This window comes from Hyposmocoma kahamanoa, unplaced genomic scaffold (assembly GCF_003589595.1).
Source record: "Hyposmocoma kahamanoa isolate Upper Pololo Valley unplaced genomic scaffold, ASM358959v1 86, whole genome shotgun sequence".
Lineage (NCBI taxonomy): Eukaryota > Metazoa > Arthropoda > Insecta > Lepidoptera > Cosmopterigidae > Hyposmocoma > Hyposmocoma kahamanoa.
The window spans coordinates 9415100-9433305 of record NW_020654289.1 but is presented as its reverse complement, the minus strand read 5'-3'; the positions used below and the strand labels follow the sequence as shown (position 1 = coordinate 9433305).

At 34.8% G+C, this 18206-nt stretch overlaps 1 protein-coding gene across 1 annotated transcript in view; it reads right to left on the bottom strand.

Moving 5' to 3' along the window:
- Window positions 1-7589: 7589 nt before the first annotated feature.
- The window catches only part of LOC113234898 (furin-like protease 2), a 331380-nt gene continuing 320763 nt past the window's right edge, over window positions 7590-18206 (bottom strand). The window contains exons 11-12 of the mRNA XM_026470420.1: window positions 16765-16928; window positions 7590-13357 (exon numbers count right to left, since the gene is read on the bottom strand). Coding sequence (XP_026326205.1) covers window positions 13181-13357; window positions 16765-16928 — 341 coding nt within the window. The 3' untranslated portion in view covers window positions 7590-13180. The remainder of the gene's footprint in view (window positions 13358-16764; window positions 16929-18206) is intronic.

Sequence of the window (18206 nt, the reverse complement as noted above, 5' to 3'; positions counted from 1 at the left end):
TGTTACTTGCGATTTGCAATATGTCAATGTTAATGACCTGTCACAAAAAATTTGATTGTCTGTGATAATTGTAACAGTTGATCATAATTCCTCAATAAATGAATATTTGATTTCAAAACTTCTTTTTCTCTTGACTGTACATACCTTACAAATACAATGAGAATGAACGGCGTCTTTCCAGTTCCCAAATATTTATGCGGCCGGAGGGACCGGAAGATGTCTAGCTCATCGTCTACTAGCTCTCCGGGCTAGTGCCGGAGATGCCAGTATCTTGCGAAAATGTCCGGACATAGCCATTGACTTAAAGGGCAACTCACGTGCCCCACGCGTCTCCTCGCCTCAGGCCCTCAACTAGACCGTAGCGGTCTAAGACGCGCTAGCTGCGCGCGAGGCAAACGCGTCATCATCTACCGGGGCAGACGAACGTGTTCGTCCCTGCAGCTAACCACAAACCCCGGCGAGTCCATACCCAAGTCCGGGTCCGCCAGAGACGCCCGTGAAGACGTATCACTGGCGGAGAGCTTCGCCCGGACGCCCGCCGTACCCTGGTCTTGCCGTCAAGCCCGTAGTCTCTCCGGAAATCCCTATCTCTCGGGTCAGTAGACAGGGACACCCATACAAGGGACAATTTGTCTTCACGTTCTGTCGTTTCAGACTGATCGAAAAGACGGATCGATAGTGTATGTTCATGTCGTTTTCGATTAACTGGAACGCCTAAGAAAGTAGCAACGGATCGCTACGATTATCGTGACGATCGATCGAGGTGAGGAGTCGTCCTTTTCCCCTAACAATCCCTAAAGGTCCTTAACAATGTCATGTCAATATAGTTTAAAGGTCTCCACGATTGTTACACATCAAAATTGAAACAATTTTGACTGAGTCAGCTGTGACCACAGCTCCTAGCTTAGATCTGTTTGCACCCAGAGAAAGTCGTGAATTAGTCGGTTCTAGTCGCGAAATTTTAGAATTAGTCGCTCGCTAAATGGTGCCGCCGGAATATGCTTATTCCAGCGTAGACAGTAAAACACCCTTATAACTTTTGAACAGCGGACCGACTAAATTTAGTTTTTTTCGACTAGAACCGACTAAATAGCTACTTTTTTCTGGCTAGTCAAATTTCAGAAACTCGACCATGGTCACGCTGGAATAAGGCACACTCGCAGTACGGCAGCCGCGCGAAAACTTTCGCGTCATGTAACTAAGCACTTATAGTGTAACGTGTGGCGTCGATGGGATAAGAAGATTTTCAGCTGCTAATAAGAAACTTATGTATCAAAAATCGATACCAGGGCTAAAATTTCTAGGTTAAAGGAACAGCCATACTACAAGTCTTTTCAAAACTCTAATAATATTCAAGAATCTCTTCCACCCTTCAGCGTGACACAAACTTCGTAAAACTTTTATTATTAAATCCTAAATGTCAAGGGACTTTCACGCATTTCGTGCCGTAAATTCAAAACGTCGAAGGGGCAAATACCACATTCATTACCTATTCCCTCGAAAAGCCTTTCCGTATATTGTAAGAGTGTTCCTGTCTTTTGTTTACCGCGCTAGTTTCTTTCTCCTGGGACCATAATGCTTGCGGGCTATTCCGTTAACGTGTGTATAAACGTGAATACTTCTGTACCTTAAGTTGTACCTTAAGCAAACGAGTTTTTTCTTTTGAATAATTTTATTGTATTCTGCACTATAGAAGAATAGACATTACTTAGTAACTTTGGAATAATTTGACAAAAAACACAATTCCTTCGAACCTACGTTTATGCTAAACCAGGGCTACAGAAGCGCCCTATCAGGTCGAAGGCATTTTCCTGTGTTATAATAACGAAATATATTAATAATTATATAATAATTATAAATATATAATAATTATAACGAACTAGTGGAATAATTTCACAAAAAATATTTTTTTTTATAATATCAAGTGACGGGACGAACAAGTCATGCGCCTGGTTGTAAGGTAAAATGATCATCATGATATTCAATAAATAATCAATATTCCAAAAAATGCTTTTGTTTTTACTTTTACGTACATTGACTTTTCGAAATGGAGAAATACTTTCGCGCCCTGTATGTAGAGAACTGGGAGGAGATCTAGTAGCAGGAGATTTAGTTGCTACTGCAACTAAATCTTCTGCTACTAAGAGCTCTTCTGAGCTCCTTGTGAAAGCATTCATTCAGGGATGTACTGCCACCTTACCTATTTCTGGCGCCAAGCAGTAATGTGAGCATTACCGCTTTCCGGTTTTGAAGGGTAAGGGTGCCTGTGAAATTACAGGCACATAGGACTTGTTAACTTATGTCTCAGGATGACGCGCTCTGTGGCAGTGCCCCTAAGACCCTTGCGATTTAAAGCTCTGAGTGGCACTGCAACTGTTATGAATAGGCGTCCCGTCACTTGGTATAATAAAATAAAAAAATAAAAAATGCTTCGTACAAGATAGGGCGCTCTGGCGCCAACTCGTATCGTAGACCAAAACCAATTTCGGGTCGCTGAGCCAGTGGAGAAAGTGAGTCTTTACAAATGTTAAGCTCTTCAGAACGACAATAAAATATATATAACAAAGTAAGACCCTTATTCAGTTTGTGTCGAAATGTGTCAGTATGTGTATAATCCCTTGTCGCAAAGGTCAGTTGAGCCCTTCAGTGTTGTGTTTACCTTGATAAGACAAAGTCAAAAATTCATTTATTCCATAGGTTACATATTACACTATAAAACGTCTCTGCTCCCTCAACGCAACCCTGAGAAGAACGAGCAAGAAACTCTAGAGCTTGCTTTTTTCAAACAAATGCTATGGAATACACTTTGAATCATATTTACGTGGGATCAACACTCATGTTGTCTTTCCATACATCTTTATCTAACAATTATACTCTTCAATTTTGTAATATGACTTTTCATTTAATTTTTTTTATAAACAACTTTTAATGTAAGTTTTAAACTTAGGAAATAATAACCGTAATATATGATCCGGATTCTTATTGTAAAAACGTATACAGTTCCCCAAACAAACGTGAACCCTAGTTAAATGAAATCATGGTACTATGAGTTTGGATTTAGGTCTAAGGTTAACATTATGGATATCTTCTTTCTAAATGAAATTATGTATATTTTTACGGACATATAAAATATGGGAGTAAATGAACTGTGATGCCAAAGTCATGATACCAGTCTCCTTAAACTTGTCTCTCAACCTTAACGGTACACAGAACGAATCGCTTGTTTTTGCAACACAAATATGGTTTGTATATCTGCCGCCTTACCCCACATGCGAATCCCGTAGGACTTTATACTATGTAAGTAACTAAAGTAAACTAGTCTAGCAGCAGCAACATCGGTAAGCTCACGGACTCACGGCCCACTATTCTACGGACTGCGTATGCAGCAGAGCTTAATAAGCTGGCCAAGGAAGATATAAGCATTCGTATATTGCAATCGTCTTGATTAGGACAAATAGATCAGCCGTGACCATGGAGCCTGCAACTGTAGGGCCCGAAACGTAGGTTTGTTTGAAAAAACCAATACCTATACGCGGTTTAGATCCGAAAAAATGGTTACATTTCCCATGTGTAATCATCGCGAATACCAAAGAACTCGATAAGACACAAAGAACTTGACTAGATTTTATGAGTACAACCTAATTGTCACGCGTCTCCGAAAACCGCACCGCGCGTTTAAAACATCCAATTTTCATATATAGTTGTGAAACAAAACACAATTTTCGCCAAGGAATCGAATCGATACCTATAGGCGTGTGTAACCCATAATTTCATACTTTACCTTCCAACATACGTATAGGAACTAATATCACAGAGTCAAAAGATCCTAGTCTCAAATAAAGTTTTGCAAAACAAAATACAATTTTCGCATAAGAATGGCTTTCACCTAAGGGCTGAATTGATTTAGCCGGGAATAACCCACGGTGGCATAAATTGAATTATCGTCGGCACCGTTTGACAACGGTGTGTCCAGGGAGCCGACTTATTGAATATATTTACATACATAGATATATTTTACATACGCACCACAATGCGACGTCGGGTGGGTCGGCGGGGATTTTATGGTGTTTGAGTAGGTATTATAGATTAATAAATATTATCTAAAAGATGAACATGCGCCTCGTTACCATTTGTGAACATTGAATATGAACGTGTAATTTTAACGTAAAATGATCGTACTTCGCCAATGTGGTATAATTACTTTATGTGTGTGAGTTTTGGTATTTTATTAACTTATACAAATATCACACTTATTAAATCGGTACGTTCTATACATAAATAAAAAAGTAAAATTACAAGATGAGTAAATAACAGCCAATTTACAAAATGTTTTAGTTCATATTTTTTTCATTTTTATATTTGGTATTGCGTAAAAGACCTTTTTTGCGAATAATGAAAATTTGGATAGACGGATTGACTTTTCCGCCCTTCCTTACCCGAAGAAAATGAATATTTAATACTTATCTAATATTAAATGCATAGGGAAAATACTCACAACTGTCTTAGGGATTTCGGCAAAAAACTGTTCACGCGTTCCGCGTTTGCGTTCTGCCTTATTTGTAATGTATTGCGTCTGAAGTCGTGACGCGTTAAAGAAGGCGTTCCGACCACGTCATGCAATGTGTAGGATTCGGCGAACACGAGTGAGGGCGAGAAAATTTGAACGCGTGATCGCCTCCTGTTTGCGGAATCCCCTAAACAAGGGATTTTCCTGTACTCAGTTAATACGTACCAGAGTAACGTAAGGCAAGGAGCACTCACTTCAGAAAACGACTATATTTAATTGTCCGCCACCCACTTAGGGCGTTTTATTTTTATTTCATTTCTTAAGGAAATACGATGATAATGTCAAGCAACTTACAGTCAGATATAGTCAGTCAGTGATGTCAGAAGAGTAAGCATCTTCTCAGACAAACCTTTTAAGGACACAATCAGATAAAATTGATTAGGTAAGTACTTTCTAACCGTAATTGCCTAGTGGTTTAACCTACCACCTCTCAAGTGAGGAAAAACATCGTGATGAAACATACATACATCTGCAAAGCAATTTAATGATGTGTGGGAAATTCCCAATACGCATGTGGCTCGCGTGAGACCTGCAGCCCAAGCCCTCTCTTTGTGAGAGGAGATCTGTGCCGAGCAGTGAGACGTGCATGCTAACATCATAAACAACAACTTTTGCTCCATGACTTTTAATAATTCACCACATTTTACTTTCGTACAAAAATAAAAATTGTAAATAGGTCGCTCTAAACAGTGATAACTCTGTGTAAAACGCAAGAGCGCGGGTAGGGGTCGTCAGGGAGGTCATTACTACTGTACTAACAAATACAGGCCTAAAAAGACTGATAGTACAACAAAAGCTTAAAAGTTTATTTTTGGCACATTCATTATATTTTGTAAAAAGACAAGGAATAAAAGTTAGAGCAATCAAGTCCTGCAAAGTTGTTAGTATTTTAAAAATACACGTTTGATTATATTTGACCAACTTGTGCTGTTCCGATTTTTTTCGTCAAATGCAATGAAATGATCCTCACATGAAACTGAATCAATCAGCACTAAAAAAAATTATCAATTTTATTAATTTTTATGAACAACTCACACTTGACCAAATGATTGACTATGCATTTATATTTTTATTGAATTAAAAGATAGTTTTATTACTTTCTTTGCATCAGTTTTGTCATCTGTTAACTTATTGTTACCTCGCACATTATTAAAACTAGAGCCTCTGTACGAATGAATAAATAAATAAATAAATAAATGTCATATTGAATGTACGGGAGCGTTTAATATTACAATTTTGGATATTTCTAGTTTTATTTTTAAAAAGTTATTGATGTCGGTTTATTCATTAGGCAACATACTTTCGATATCAGTTTAAAGCTTCTTGATATCTCTTATATTTATGGAATAATCGCCTGGACGCACTTAACGATTACACCCTGTATAGAACTGACTATTATTATTATTGATTACTTTCATTGTGCAGATAATTTTCCTTACTTTGATGGTTCAGTTCATTCATACACTGACTATATGACTGCAACTTACGTATTTTAAACTCACGAATGAGAAATTGCTTTAACCTCCACCGGGTCAACCTTGGTACCTTCCTTATAGTATTCAGAAACAAAATCAAGTTAGTCTAAACCAAGCAACACAAAGTAAAATCCCTATATACCCAATTCCTGATGTCATGAAGAAGTTCTGTCATAACTCAGCAGTAACAGTTAGTTTTAATCAGTCGTTACGGCGCAACTCCCTTAGGCATCGTTAACAAATGGCAACTTTGTTCCCAGGGAATACAATCCAGATGCTCATAATGGCTTTTTAACACAATTACTGTTCCAAACGTTTTGAGATGTTGAAAGTGTTTTGCTTATTTAATGATGCAACCTTTTCTACGTTGTGGAAACATTAATTGCATTGTTGGCGACATATTACTGCAAAAAACAATTCACATCTGATTACTATATGTGCTATATGTACTATCCTGGTACAGGTCAAAATACCTGGTCGTTCTTATATAGCACACTAGCTGGTGCCAGCGTCTTGCGTCTGCGTAGAATAAGTACTTCAATTAGTCTACTGTACTATACAAATTTTCATAGTTTTATTCTCCATTTATTTTATTTAAATTTATTCATACGTTTATTTTACTCATAGTTAGTGTTCACTAAAGATTAAATGAAAACTTTGTGTCTTTACATATTTGATCTATTTTAAAAACTAGCAGTGTAAAAAAAATACAGAGGCTCTAAACATTTATTGGAAACTTTCTATATAATAATAATAGATTATCCTGTCATTTATAAACGTCATTTGCCATTGAAGCTCACGATGTTTTCCTTTACTGTAATTGGTTGCCTGAAGAAAAAGGTTTATGATCACTGCTTCTTCGTTTACGTTTTTTACATAATTCTAAAAAAACGGGTTTTTCCCAGTCCTCCGCTCGAAACTCCAACCGGTAAGGAAAGGCGTGAATAATAATGAACCTATATATATAGGTAAGTACCAAATCCTGTGTATAATGTATACTGTTAAATGTTGCACATCATGAAAACTCCGAAACCACAGATATTTTCGAACACTGTTACCACGTCTATATAAGTTACATTAAGATCACAGACGTATTTAAGACAATTGTAGTAATTCATTATCATGTAATCACAACAACATTAAGAAGTAATATTCTGATGAGTAATATTTTTTAATTAATTAATTGTAATTATTTCTAGCAATTAATTATATCGACTTCGCAATCAATGAACTTCTAGGTTTAATTTAAGAAATAAAACAAAATTGACACAGACTTCAGTTTTATTACAAATATTAATTGCACATAAGAACATTTCATACAAAAATATATTCTTAATTAAAAAGAGTCCCACTAAAATAAACTAAAAAACTGCAATACAAATGGTTCCACATTTGACAAATAAGAAAATTATTTTTTTAAATTTTGATTTCACATCTAAAATAGTATTTGTTTAACACCAATCGGATTATCACAAATTTAGAAAAAAAAAGGCATTTGTTATTGAATAATCCAAATCAGATGTCAAGACGTTTTCTTTCTAAAACTAACTAATAACATATAAAGTTGAAATTATATAATTAATTCATTAAAAAAATCATAAATTATATTACAGACTGAAATAATAATAAGTATATTTGCAATATAAAAAAATGACTGAATTTGAATTTTTCAATATACAGATAAATATAGATTCATTGTCAATATTATTTAATAACAATTCAACAATCTAGCTAAAAATTTTTATATACATTTGTGATGCAAAATGGTAACATTTCATCTTTGATGTATAATGTAAATTTACATTTTTATATATTAAATTTTAAATCGATAAAATCAATAACTAGTTTAATAAAAGTACAATTGATCGAACGTATTACGAGAAATGATTTTTAAGTATCCTATTATTAATAGTATCTATCTACTCTATAGAATCACAAGTTTTCTTCTATCTCTTTCTTATAACTCTAACACTCCACTAGACAAAAAGGGATAGAAATGAAATCACGATTCTAATGACAAGCTAGACGTTACCTGCAGGCACTTTTAAAAATCAAATATTACAAACCAGCTTACAGTATCACGTAGCTGACGATTTTATATTCACATGAGGTTATAAGACAGCATTGAATCGAAAATTAAGTTGTAAGCAACTTTTAATACAAAAGGAGTAAAGTATAATTAGTACGCGGATTTATGGCCCAAGCAGGTGTGTGTGTATACTGTCGAACACAGCTATTACATGCTACGTTGAAGCACTATTAACGACACGACAATATGATTATGTTCGTATCCAATTATGTACATAACCGAATAGGGGAAATACCAAGACCTTGTCTTACTTCTCTCGTTTAAAACGTAGTATTTTTACCCTAACTGTGTCAAAGTAAAAAGTGTAAAACGTATATAACACTAAAGGTCTATAAATGTCCATAAACTCGCGCACCGACTGAATTTACGTAACTTGAAACATAAGATATAATAGCTGATTTCCTAATTACATTAAAAAAACTAAAAGCTTTTTTCTACTTAAAATTATAATAAAATTATGACAAGGCGTGATTTATTTTAAACTATAAAAATATATGGGTTGTTCGAAAAAAAAAGGTTTAGTAGAAATTTAAGAGTATAATTTATTAATGATTATTGGAACAACTTTCGCTGTACGATTTGAGTTTTTAGAATATCACAAAGGAAATTTTACGTATAAGTGACTCTATTAAAAAATTGTCAAAAATCGTATAACCAATGCTGTTGCTTATAATAAACACAAAATTCTCCTAAAATGTACCAAACCTTTTTTTACACCCAAAAGGTATTTTCCTAAATATCAGCTATTGCCGCTACAGCTTGAACATGTTCAAAATAAAATTGTACAATTTACACATTTCTATGGTAACTTTTTGGACCTTACTAACTAATTATAATTAAAAAAATATAGTAAAAGTAAAAGTCACGACGTCATATTCAGAGAGCCAAAGTATTTTGAGTTTTATTTTTGAGTAGACAAAGAGTAAAATATGAAATTGTGGCATCACTATGGCGTAGTTAAATTACCGAGTACGTTCTTAGGCTGACAAAAAATAATAATATCGTTTGATTACTATATTTGGAAGTTCATTTGAAAGACATTGCCTATGAAGTTGAACATAAGTTCTCAATAACTGTATTGAGAAGTTTTAAATCATGATGACTGCATCATGATTTAAAATTTCACTCAGTATAGTTATAAGATAACGACCAAAGACCGAAAGAAGTAACCGTTATTACCATTAATGTTGCTTTTTTGTCGGTTACTGGTTTCGGAAGCACGTACATTGTAAATTTAACGTTAAAATCATGTATTTTGTGTTCAATTTTGCATACATTGATACACCTTATGACGGTTACCGCCCTCAGTCCCAGTTATGAAGACGATTATTTTCCCAGTTTCCGTAGACACAAGTAAATATATTATTTCTCATCAACCATTTCAATAGGTACGAATTCGTTTGCTGTTGCCTATTTTGAAACATATATTTAGAAAACAAATAAATATAATATGTGGAACTGATATAAAAATACACCTTTCATCTCTGAAATAACAGCAATATTTTTCATGCACTTTTAATGTAACTTTTAACATTTTCTATAAATATCAAATTAGTTACAAAATTGACATCCCTGGTAACCAGAATATGAGATTCAAAATTTTATATAAGCTATTATTTGATGGAACTAGAAGTGCAAAGAAATATTATAATAAGAAGACTGCTGTAACAGAAAACGTAGTTTACAGTCCGAGAGCTATAAAAATGTAAATTTCTTGCGGACAGACCTTAAAGAATTTTTGTAGAAAAGATTTCTAGATATGAAGAACCTAAACCAATATTTGGAAGAAATATGTTGGAGGAAATCGGAAAAGTTTTGCTTTTTAGAACTCTTGATGAGATTCCCGTCATGAAAGGGAAAGACCGTGAACAAAGACGTAACCTGACTGGACATTTACAACGTTGAAAAGTAAAAACGCCGATGATAATTAATTGACTTACTTGTAATACGAATTGTGCCAGCGATACGAAACAAATAATAAAGAAGATTCATGTTTAGCAGGAAAAAATACATATTATCACGCCAGTATCCCAAAGGGTAGGCAGATGCTGCGGACGAAGTGAAACTTGCTACGTTCTTGACACCTCTTCCGATTGCTCCATCAATCTTTTCGTGCACTCTCTTTCATTTTCTGATGACATCCTTTTTGAACAATATTAGACGTATATATTGTATTAATAGACAATTTACGCCAAGTTATTATTGAACTGTGAACTGTTTCAATTTCAGATATTTAATTGCCCTTTTCTCACATCTTATCATTTTTACAAAATTCTTCTAATTATCTCCGAAATGACATCAGCACCAAAAATCAAACTTTAAAATGTAGGTTACGATGGCGCCAGATATAAACTTTTGACAATAATAATATTGGATAGGAAATTAAACCGTTGTAATAGTAATTATATCACCGAAAATCAGCTGCGCTCCAAAACCACTCCACAGATTCTAATAATGCTACTTTTCGTAAATATCAAGTTTTTTCTTTCAAACGTATATTATATCAGTACAAATTAAATAAATTAAGCCCCTAATAAAAATTACAGTTATCAATTATTTTGTTAGTGATAAGCACTCACAGAATTGGTTGTCTGACATTACCACTCCATTGTCAGGAGTGCAATGCATGTCAGTGGATGTAAACAATTAAATTCTGTATTTAATTTTTAGTTCAAGACTTAATCATGTTAAAACATATTATTAGTATTTTTTTTTTTCAACCTTTAACCTTATAATGAATAAGCACAAGTATCCTAAAACTCTCCAGATACATAAAATGCAGGATGAATAGCTAACCCATCAGGGCCGTGTAGATTACCCTAAGCCCTACCATCAATTATAACTTTCGGACCTAAAACAGGGATGCCGTGAGCTTCAGTTGGCAAGTTATTGATTTCTTGTGCAAACAGAGACTTACCGAGACGCAAACTTATCATTACCGTCCACAGCTGCTTAAAGAAAGAAGTTACAACGGCGTAAGTGTTCATTTGTTATCAAATTAGTAACGAAAATAGTGTTTATCTATGTTTTACTACTCGGTCAAGAAACCCCGTCTTTATTGAATTATAGTAACATGCCGAAGGTCCATAGTTTACGAACAAAATGTAGTAAATCTTTTTACCGCCGGAATATCTAAGTTTGTCGTACTGACTGAGGTTTGATTCAACTATTGATTTTATACAATTCAGTTTGCGGTCGAAATCTGATTTAGGTGAAACCAAATTTAGGAAGATATATTCTCAAGTCAGAAGTTTTGGATTAGAGATGTTAGATTGCCAAGAAATTATTGATTTTATCAAGACTACACATTTAACTTACCTACCGTTGTACGACGGTTTGATAAACACGTGACTTCAATGTTAAATAAATACTTTTTTGGAATTTATTTTGATTTTTTAATTTAAAACTCCTTACTAAGCAACTGACTTACTTTTTTAAATTAGCGCGAAAATAAAAAAAATAAAAAAGAATTGGAAAAAGTTATGTTAGATCGATACATTTTCTGAACATGGAGAAAATGCAATTTTGAGTATACCTTTTTTCATCTGCAATCAGAGCAAGAAAACTTGTCGAATTATGGTACGAACTATTGTCACACACCCCATATGCACCAGATTTGGACCTATTCGAGTTTTCTGTCTGATTTTCACATCAGATGAGGAAGTGCTGAAAAAGAGACTTAGTTTTCAGTGTGCCAAAAAATATTTTTCGATGGGTTGAAAAGTTGGGATATCGCTGGTCAAGGTGTATAGAGTCAAAAAAAGTTTGCGTAGAAAAATAAACCGTAATGTAAAAAAAAATTTTTTTTTTCTTCTCAAAGTCACGGGCTTATCAAACCACCACCGTATTAAAGAGAAAATGTTTAAGTTGTAAAATAAATATTTCAAGTACGAAGATCCCTGACTTGAACGAACGATAATACACGAAAAATAATTTAAATCTCCGAGGGTCCACAATGGATTAGGCCACCATGATGGACTGTTGCTTTATGCGCGTATGGAAAATTTTAAGAAATAATGATATATAACAATAATTTTAGATTTGCCACACAGAATTTGAAAATGGATGATGAAAAACATATGGCAAATTTTTTTTTTCTACATAGTACAAATTGTATCAAAAATGGACAACAGCGAACAAAAAAGCAATTCTTATTTATAATCCATCGATATCACATAAGATCGGGCATCGTTGAGCCCCGCTGAACGTTTGTTCAAACTTACAATTTACAACTATAATACATGCTCGTGTAGAACCGTTATACATGTCCAATGGTATTTAGAAATAGAAATAGCACCAGTGACTGTACAAGTTCGAGGTTGAACCCGACGGAAACCAAACAAATGGAAGGAGCACACTAGTGATTGTTGACAACTCAAAATGGAGAAATTCGATATATATATAAATTTTAAATTAACACAATTTCAATTTCTTGACTACAAAGGTTCTACACAAGCGCGTAGTAAATACTTGCCTAACTACTGGTCTGTACAAATTGCTAAAAGATTTTCATTTCAATTCTCCTGTTTTGTAACCGAGTCCTTAATTAACATTGTTGAATTAATAATAATCCAATACACATTGGGCTCAAAGCATAGACCTATTTTCTGACAACTTTTTGGGACTTTTTTGCTGCAGTTCAAATATTACGATCAACAATTTACTTGGCCATGAGAACAGTCGTTGGTCGTTTATGTGATTGTCATATCGACATACTGTATACGACATCTACATTAACTTCGATCCACGAAAACGTTCCAATACAATTTCTCAATTTATCAACAACAATGTCCTATAAATCGTTGTCATATCATTTCCTAACTAAACTAACTATATCTACACGCATACAACTTTACAAGTTTTTTTTTTAAATTATAATACGTATTCTTATAAAGTTATATAAAAATCCAACTGTGGTCCTTTAGCTTGTGACTGATCACTAAACTTTACTTAAGTGCTATGAAACTCGTGCCTCACTTTGATTAGGTCTGTGGCGACCTTTATTTAGGTGAACTCACGTTTTGTTCCATGGTGCGGGGTATCACAGCGTTATGTGCAATGTTCGAGGAGAGGCTCGTTCTCGGCCCGGTGCGGGTCATTGTTGCTGACTCCGCTTGCGGGGAAAGCGGTGCGGGAGCTAAGGACCGTGACATCGCCGTCGGTGCACGGTAGCGGCGAGTATAATGGACCGCTGATGTTTCTTCGTGCTGTTTTGCGGGCACTCACCTGGCGGGTGGACACGTTAGGTATATTTTTTAAATTTATTTGAATGTTACGATGTTTTACTACTGATATTCAATTATTTTTTTGTGAAATTACTCCACTACTTTGTTATGATTATTATTAATACAAAAATCGTAACACTAAGAAAAATTCATTCGATCCGACTGGATTCGAACCAGCACCTTCCAGCAATTCGTGCTAGATGGTCTGTCAATTAAGCCACGGAACGAAGGAATTTTTCTTAGTCTCTTGACCTTTGTATTAATAACTAGTGGAGTAATTTCAACAACAAACGTGATATTCAATAAACTTAAAAATTACAATTATTACAAGCACATAGATAAATTCGCAAGATCTGCTGGTTCGTTCTGTGGCTTAATTGGCAAAGCATCTAGCATGGATTGCAGGAAGGTGCTGGTGCGAATCCTGCCGGATCGAAAGAATATTTCTTAGTGTTTCGATCTTCATATTAATAATAGTAACGTTAGGTATTTACAGTTAAAATTAAAAGAAAATTAAAAGTTCTCCATTTCCTTGCCGGTAGACCAGAAGGGAAACGGTTACTTATCAATTGAGAATTGAGGTTTTAAACTAAGTTACGTACATTTGTGTATACTTAGTAGCAATACCTCGTGGTAGTGGTGAAAGAAAACATAGCAATGTAACCTGCATGTGAAAGAAGATTCACAACCCTCGGAAAACGTGTGAAGAGGGGTCTTCTTCAATTTAACAAAAGGGGTCAACTTGCATTGGGCCATTAGTAGACAGAGCGTAGACGAGAAGAAACCCGCGTGACTCAGCAGTGAAACATACAATTAATTGGTTGAAGATGATGAATTCCCGTAGTAATACGATTCATTTTGCTTGATTCGAGCGGTAGGGACACTAGCTTTGTTTCAGAATTTTTTTTTTACAAACGAAATTCAGCCACTCGAAAAATGTATATCGTAAACTATACGTGTACTATTATAATTATTAATACAAAGATCGAACACTCAGAAAAAACTCCTTCGATCCAGCCGGACGGTCTGGCACGGTATGGTAGAAGGATTTTTTTATAATTATAATAAACTAGTAGAGCAATTTCACAAAAATAATTGAATATCAATTCAATAAAAAATTTAAAATACAGTGAATAGCGACATCTCTCGCCAGGGCTGGTAGCTGCAAAGGTATCTAACTGGGTGATAAAACTTTCATAGATTTCTCGCAGATGGCCCTACGACTAAAAAGTCGTTGAAAAACCAAATACAAAGACACGACAAAAAGCACATAGAAAAATTCGTGAGGTCCGCTAGTTCGTTCCGTTGCTTAGTTGATATAGCGTCTGGCACGGTATGCTAGAAGACGTCGGCTCGAATCCGGCCGGATCGAAGGAATTTTTTCTGAGTGTTCGATCTTTGTATTAATCATTATAACAAACTAATGGAGTAATTTCACGAAAATAATTGAATATCAATTCAATAAAAAAATTTAATATATGTGTTCTGTTTAGTTCAATTGGTGAATTGAATTGGTCAATCAAAATAGGTGAAGTATATAGTATATAGACCTATTGAATACAGCGGATTTCTTGTAAAATTTCGAGGTATGTTTTGGTGTTTTTTGTATCGTGAGAATTTTTAATCGTGTTTTACTATTTAATACTAATCAGTATACATCCTTAGTTTTACTATATATTTTTTCCAAAGTGATTGGATTCAACACTTTCACTGTTATGCTAAATTAACCAAAGCCATTTGAGGTTGTATCCACTCTTAATAATAGAAATCAGATGATGTCATCACGTCAGTCACAATCGTAGAAGATATGAGAAGACATGTCGAGTGACCACCGGTTTTCAATGGAACCACATGGCCAAGACAGCAAGAAAGTCTGGTACTAAGACCAGAACCAAGTATAGAAAGCATGAAGAGGCCCAAGGACCAGCAACGGCCAGCACCGGCTTGATGATGATGATGACCACTGACCATAAAATTGACGTCACGTACACGTGGCATGTAGAGTCCTAGAAGGGGTGTAGAAAAGACAAAATTTACAAGGACCTACATCGATAAGAGTAACGCTCTTTAAACAAAATATTAACATATACAATCATGTCCAGCGCCCGAACTGAGTGCTCTTTGATCTACATAGCTCTACAAAGTTTAATTCAAAAGCTATATGCACGGATACATGAAATTGCAATATCCTATAATTATAGAGCACCGGCTGAAGCGGTGCTCTCACCGCAGCGAATAATCCCAAATCAGAACCGACGCATACAGCACTAACTAGCTGACCTAAAATACATTACAATGATTACTAGCATTACTAAATACACAGCCAAAATTTGTTCCAACTGCCATTTTGAACGCTACATAAGTGACGTTAAATATTGGGTCGGCCAAAAAAAAAACCGTGCGGTATCAATGTACAAATGAAAAACCAAATATGAAACTTCATTCAATTATATATTTGACATGTTGATCGACAATCGTTTGCCATTTTTCGAGTAATTTTAGAATTCTTCTTTTATGAAAATTCATGTCTTTTAACTTAACAAAAATGCAACTCTAGCGTCGTTTGACGGTCTCTTCATTATCAAAGTCGTGTACGTCTAAAGAATTTTGTAAAGATTAAATAAAACAATTGAAAATATGAATGGGGTATATCGAGGGAATACATTGGATGAGGTAACACATCCCAAACTAACTGCAGTAGCTTTTGACGGCTTTGTAAAGATATGCGTGTGGTTTGACGTGATGAAATACAACACCGTTACAATTCACCAGTTCTGGGCGATTCTCATGAAACTTAAAACTTTCCCGCCTATTCTTGAATAAATAAAATATAAAATATTATTTTTAAAATGACCACAGACAATACAACATTACAAAAAAATGTTCTTTCTGTTTAAAGTTAACTAGTGGAAAAAACCGCACGGACATTTTGGCCAATCCATTACAAATGTCACTGAATTTATATGGTCGCAGCATTATTTTTGGTGTGGTTAGAGACAGAGAGACAGAGAGTTGTACATATTTGATATGGCACATTGTGTCTATATTGTAACGTGAAAGTGAGACAGCGCACTGCTGTGTGAAGATTTACATTATTTGTTATTAAAATTACGTTGAATATGCAGACATAATTATATGAATACCCTTTGACCTTGAATTAACTGAAATAAACTAATGTAACTAGACTTGATCTGCTTTTTACTTACCATTGTTCTAAATTGGCCCTTACCTGGGATAGGGTGCTCACTTAGCTCAGTGGTCATGAAAATACAAATCTTGATGACCTTGAGCACAGCTAAGAATAACGAAACGGTAAAGACACACACTGTTGTGACTCTAATGGCAACAACAGGTATTGTGTGCTCACTTAATATTACAACACCAATAACTTAGTATTAACATACAAACCTGCAAAACCATAAGTACAGTGATGAACAATGTAGCTGCGACAGCACACACCGCTATAACTACAGTGGCAACACCAGGCAAAGTGTGCTGACTGGACTCAGTGTGCATTGCGCCCCATTCTGCGATCCGTCGCTTTCCCGCTACGGATGAGTTTATGCACTCGCCTTGAAAAAAATATTTTTTTTGTCCAAATCACATAAATTTCTTATTAATACCTTGCAAGAGATTTGAAGTAAAAATGTCATAAATAATGTCGTGGTTTAATAAGACAAGTAGGATAACTCCATATAAACGTAGCAGCGCGCCTTATACATACATGCACGCCGATCGCGCGCCTTGCACGGACACACACTTTCGCATAACCTCGAGATACCGTTGCATAGCTCTGGTCGTCACACGCGCCATTCATTAAACAATTTAAGCGTGCCCTTGGAATGTAACAAGTGACATAAAAAGTAGACATGTCTATTGTTGTGTTTGAACAAGAGTAACTGAAATTCAGACTTGTTAAGAATTTCATTTCTACTTCTTAATCATACTACCATAATCGAGTTACCAATCCGTGATGTTGGTATAAAAATATCAATATCTAAATACTGCATTTAACAAAGGTTATTACAGTATAGCATGATAGCACTGTGATAAACACCATAATTTTTACCAACTAAATTTTGATTTAAGAACTTAAATAATATATGACATCCCTACGCTCCGAGAGAATTGTAGGCATTAATGCGCCGTACTGGCGGAAGTTGCCCCATTTGTCTTATTATACTATGGTATTTGTCAGGACGCATTATCAGATGAGACTAATACCAGGAATGTGTCTATTTTACATTAAATTAAAATAAAAAACTTGGGTGGTAACCAGATATTTTTTAGATAACATTGCCTTGCATCTTTACCACAAAACCTGACACCATTGCTTTAGTGTGTGGCCGTTCTTCTAGGCCGTTCAAATAAGTATTCAATTTAAAACACACCATTGACATAAAAGCTAAAATGCCGTTAGTATATAGTCACCAACGTGCATATTCAATAATCGTGTAAGTTAAATTCGACACAGAAAACATAATCGTTCGACGAATAGACCATATTTGTTTGTGAAGTGCGCTTCACGTTGAAACGATTTGTCAGAGATTCGTAAATAGTTAACATAGCTATTGGTTCAAATGCGGTCACTGAATGATCACTTCAAACTGAATGTATAATGTGAACAGCGCAATGTGTAATACAAACGGACGACTCTAATTTGCTTTGACAAAAATACCAAAATAATCATGGGATTATAAAGTAAAGTAATTACTGAATCCATAGGCATCATTCACATTTAGTAATTACATTATTTTATTAATTTAGTATCATCCTTTTCAATTGATATTAATGCAAAAAAGGGATAACATTGTTTTAGACAATTACTAACAGTTTTAGATTAAGAAATG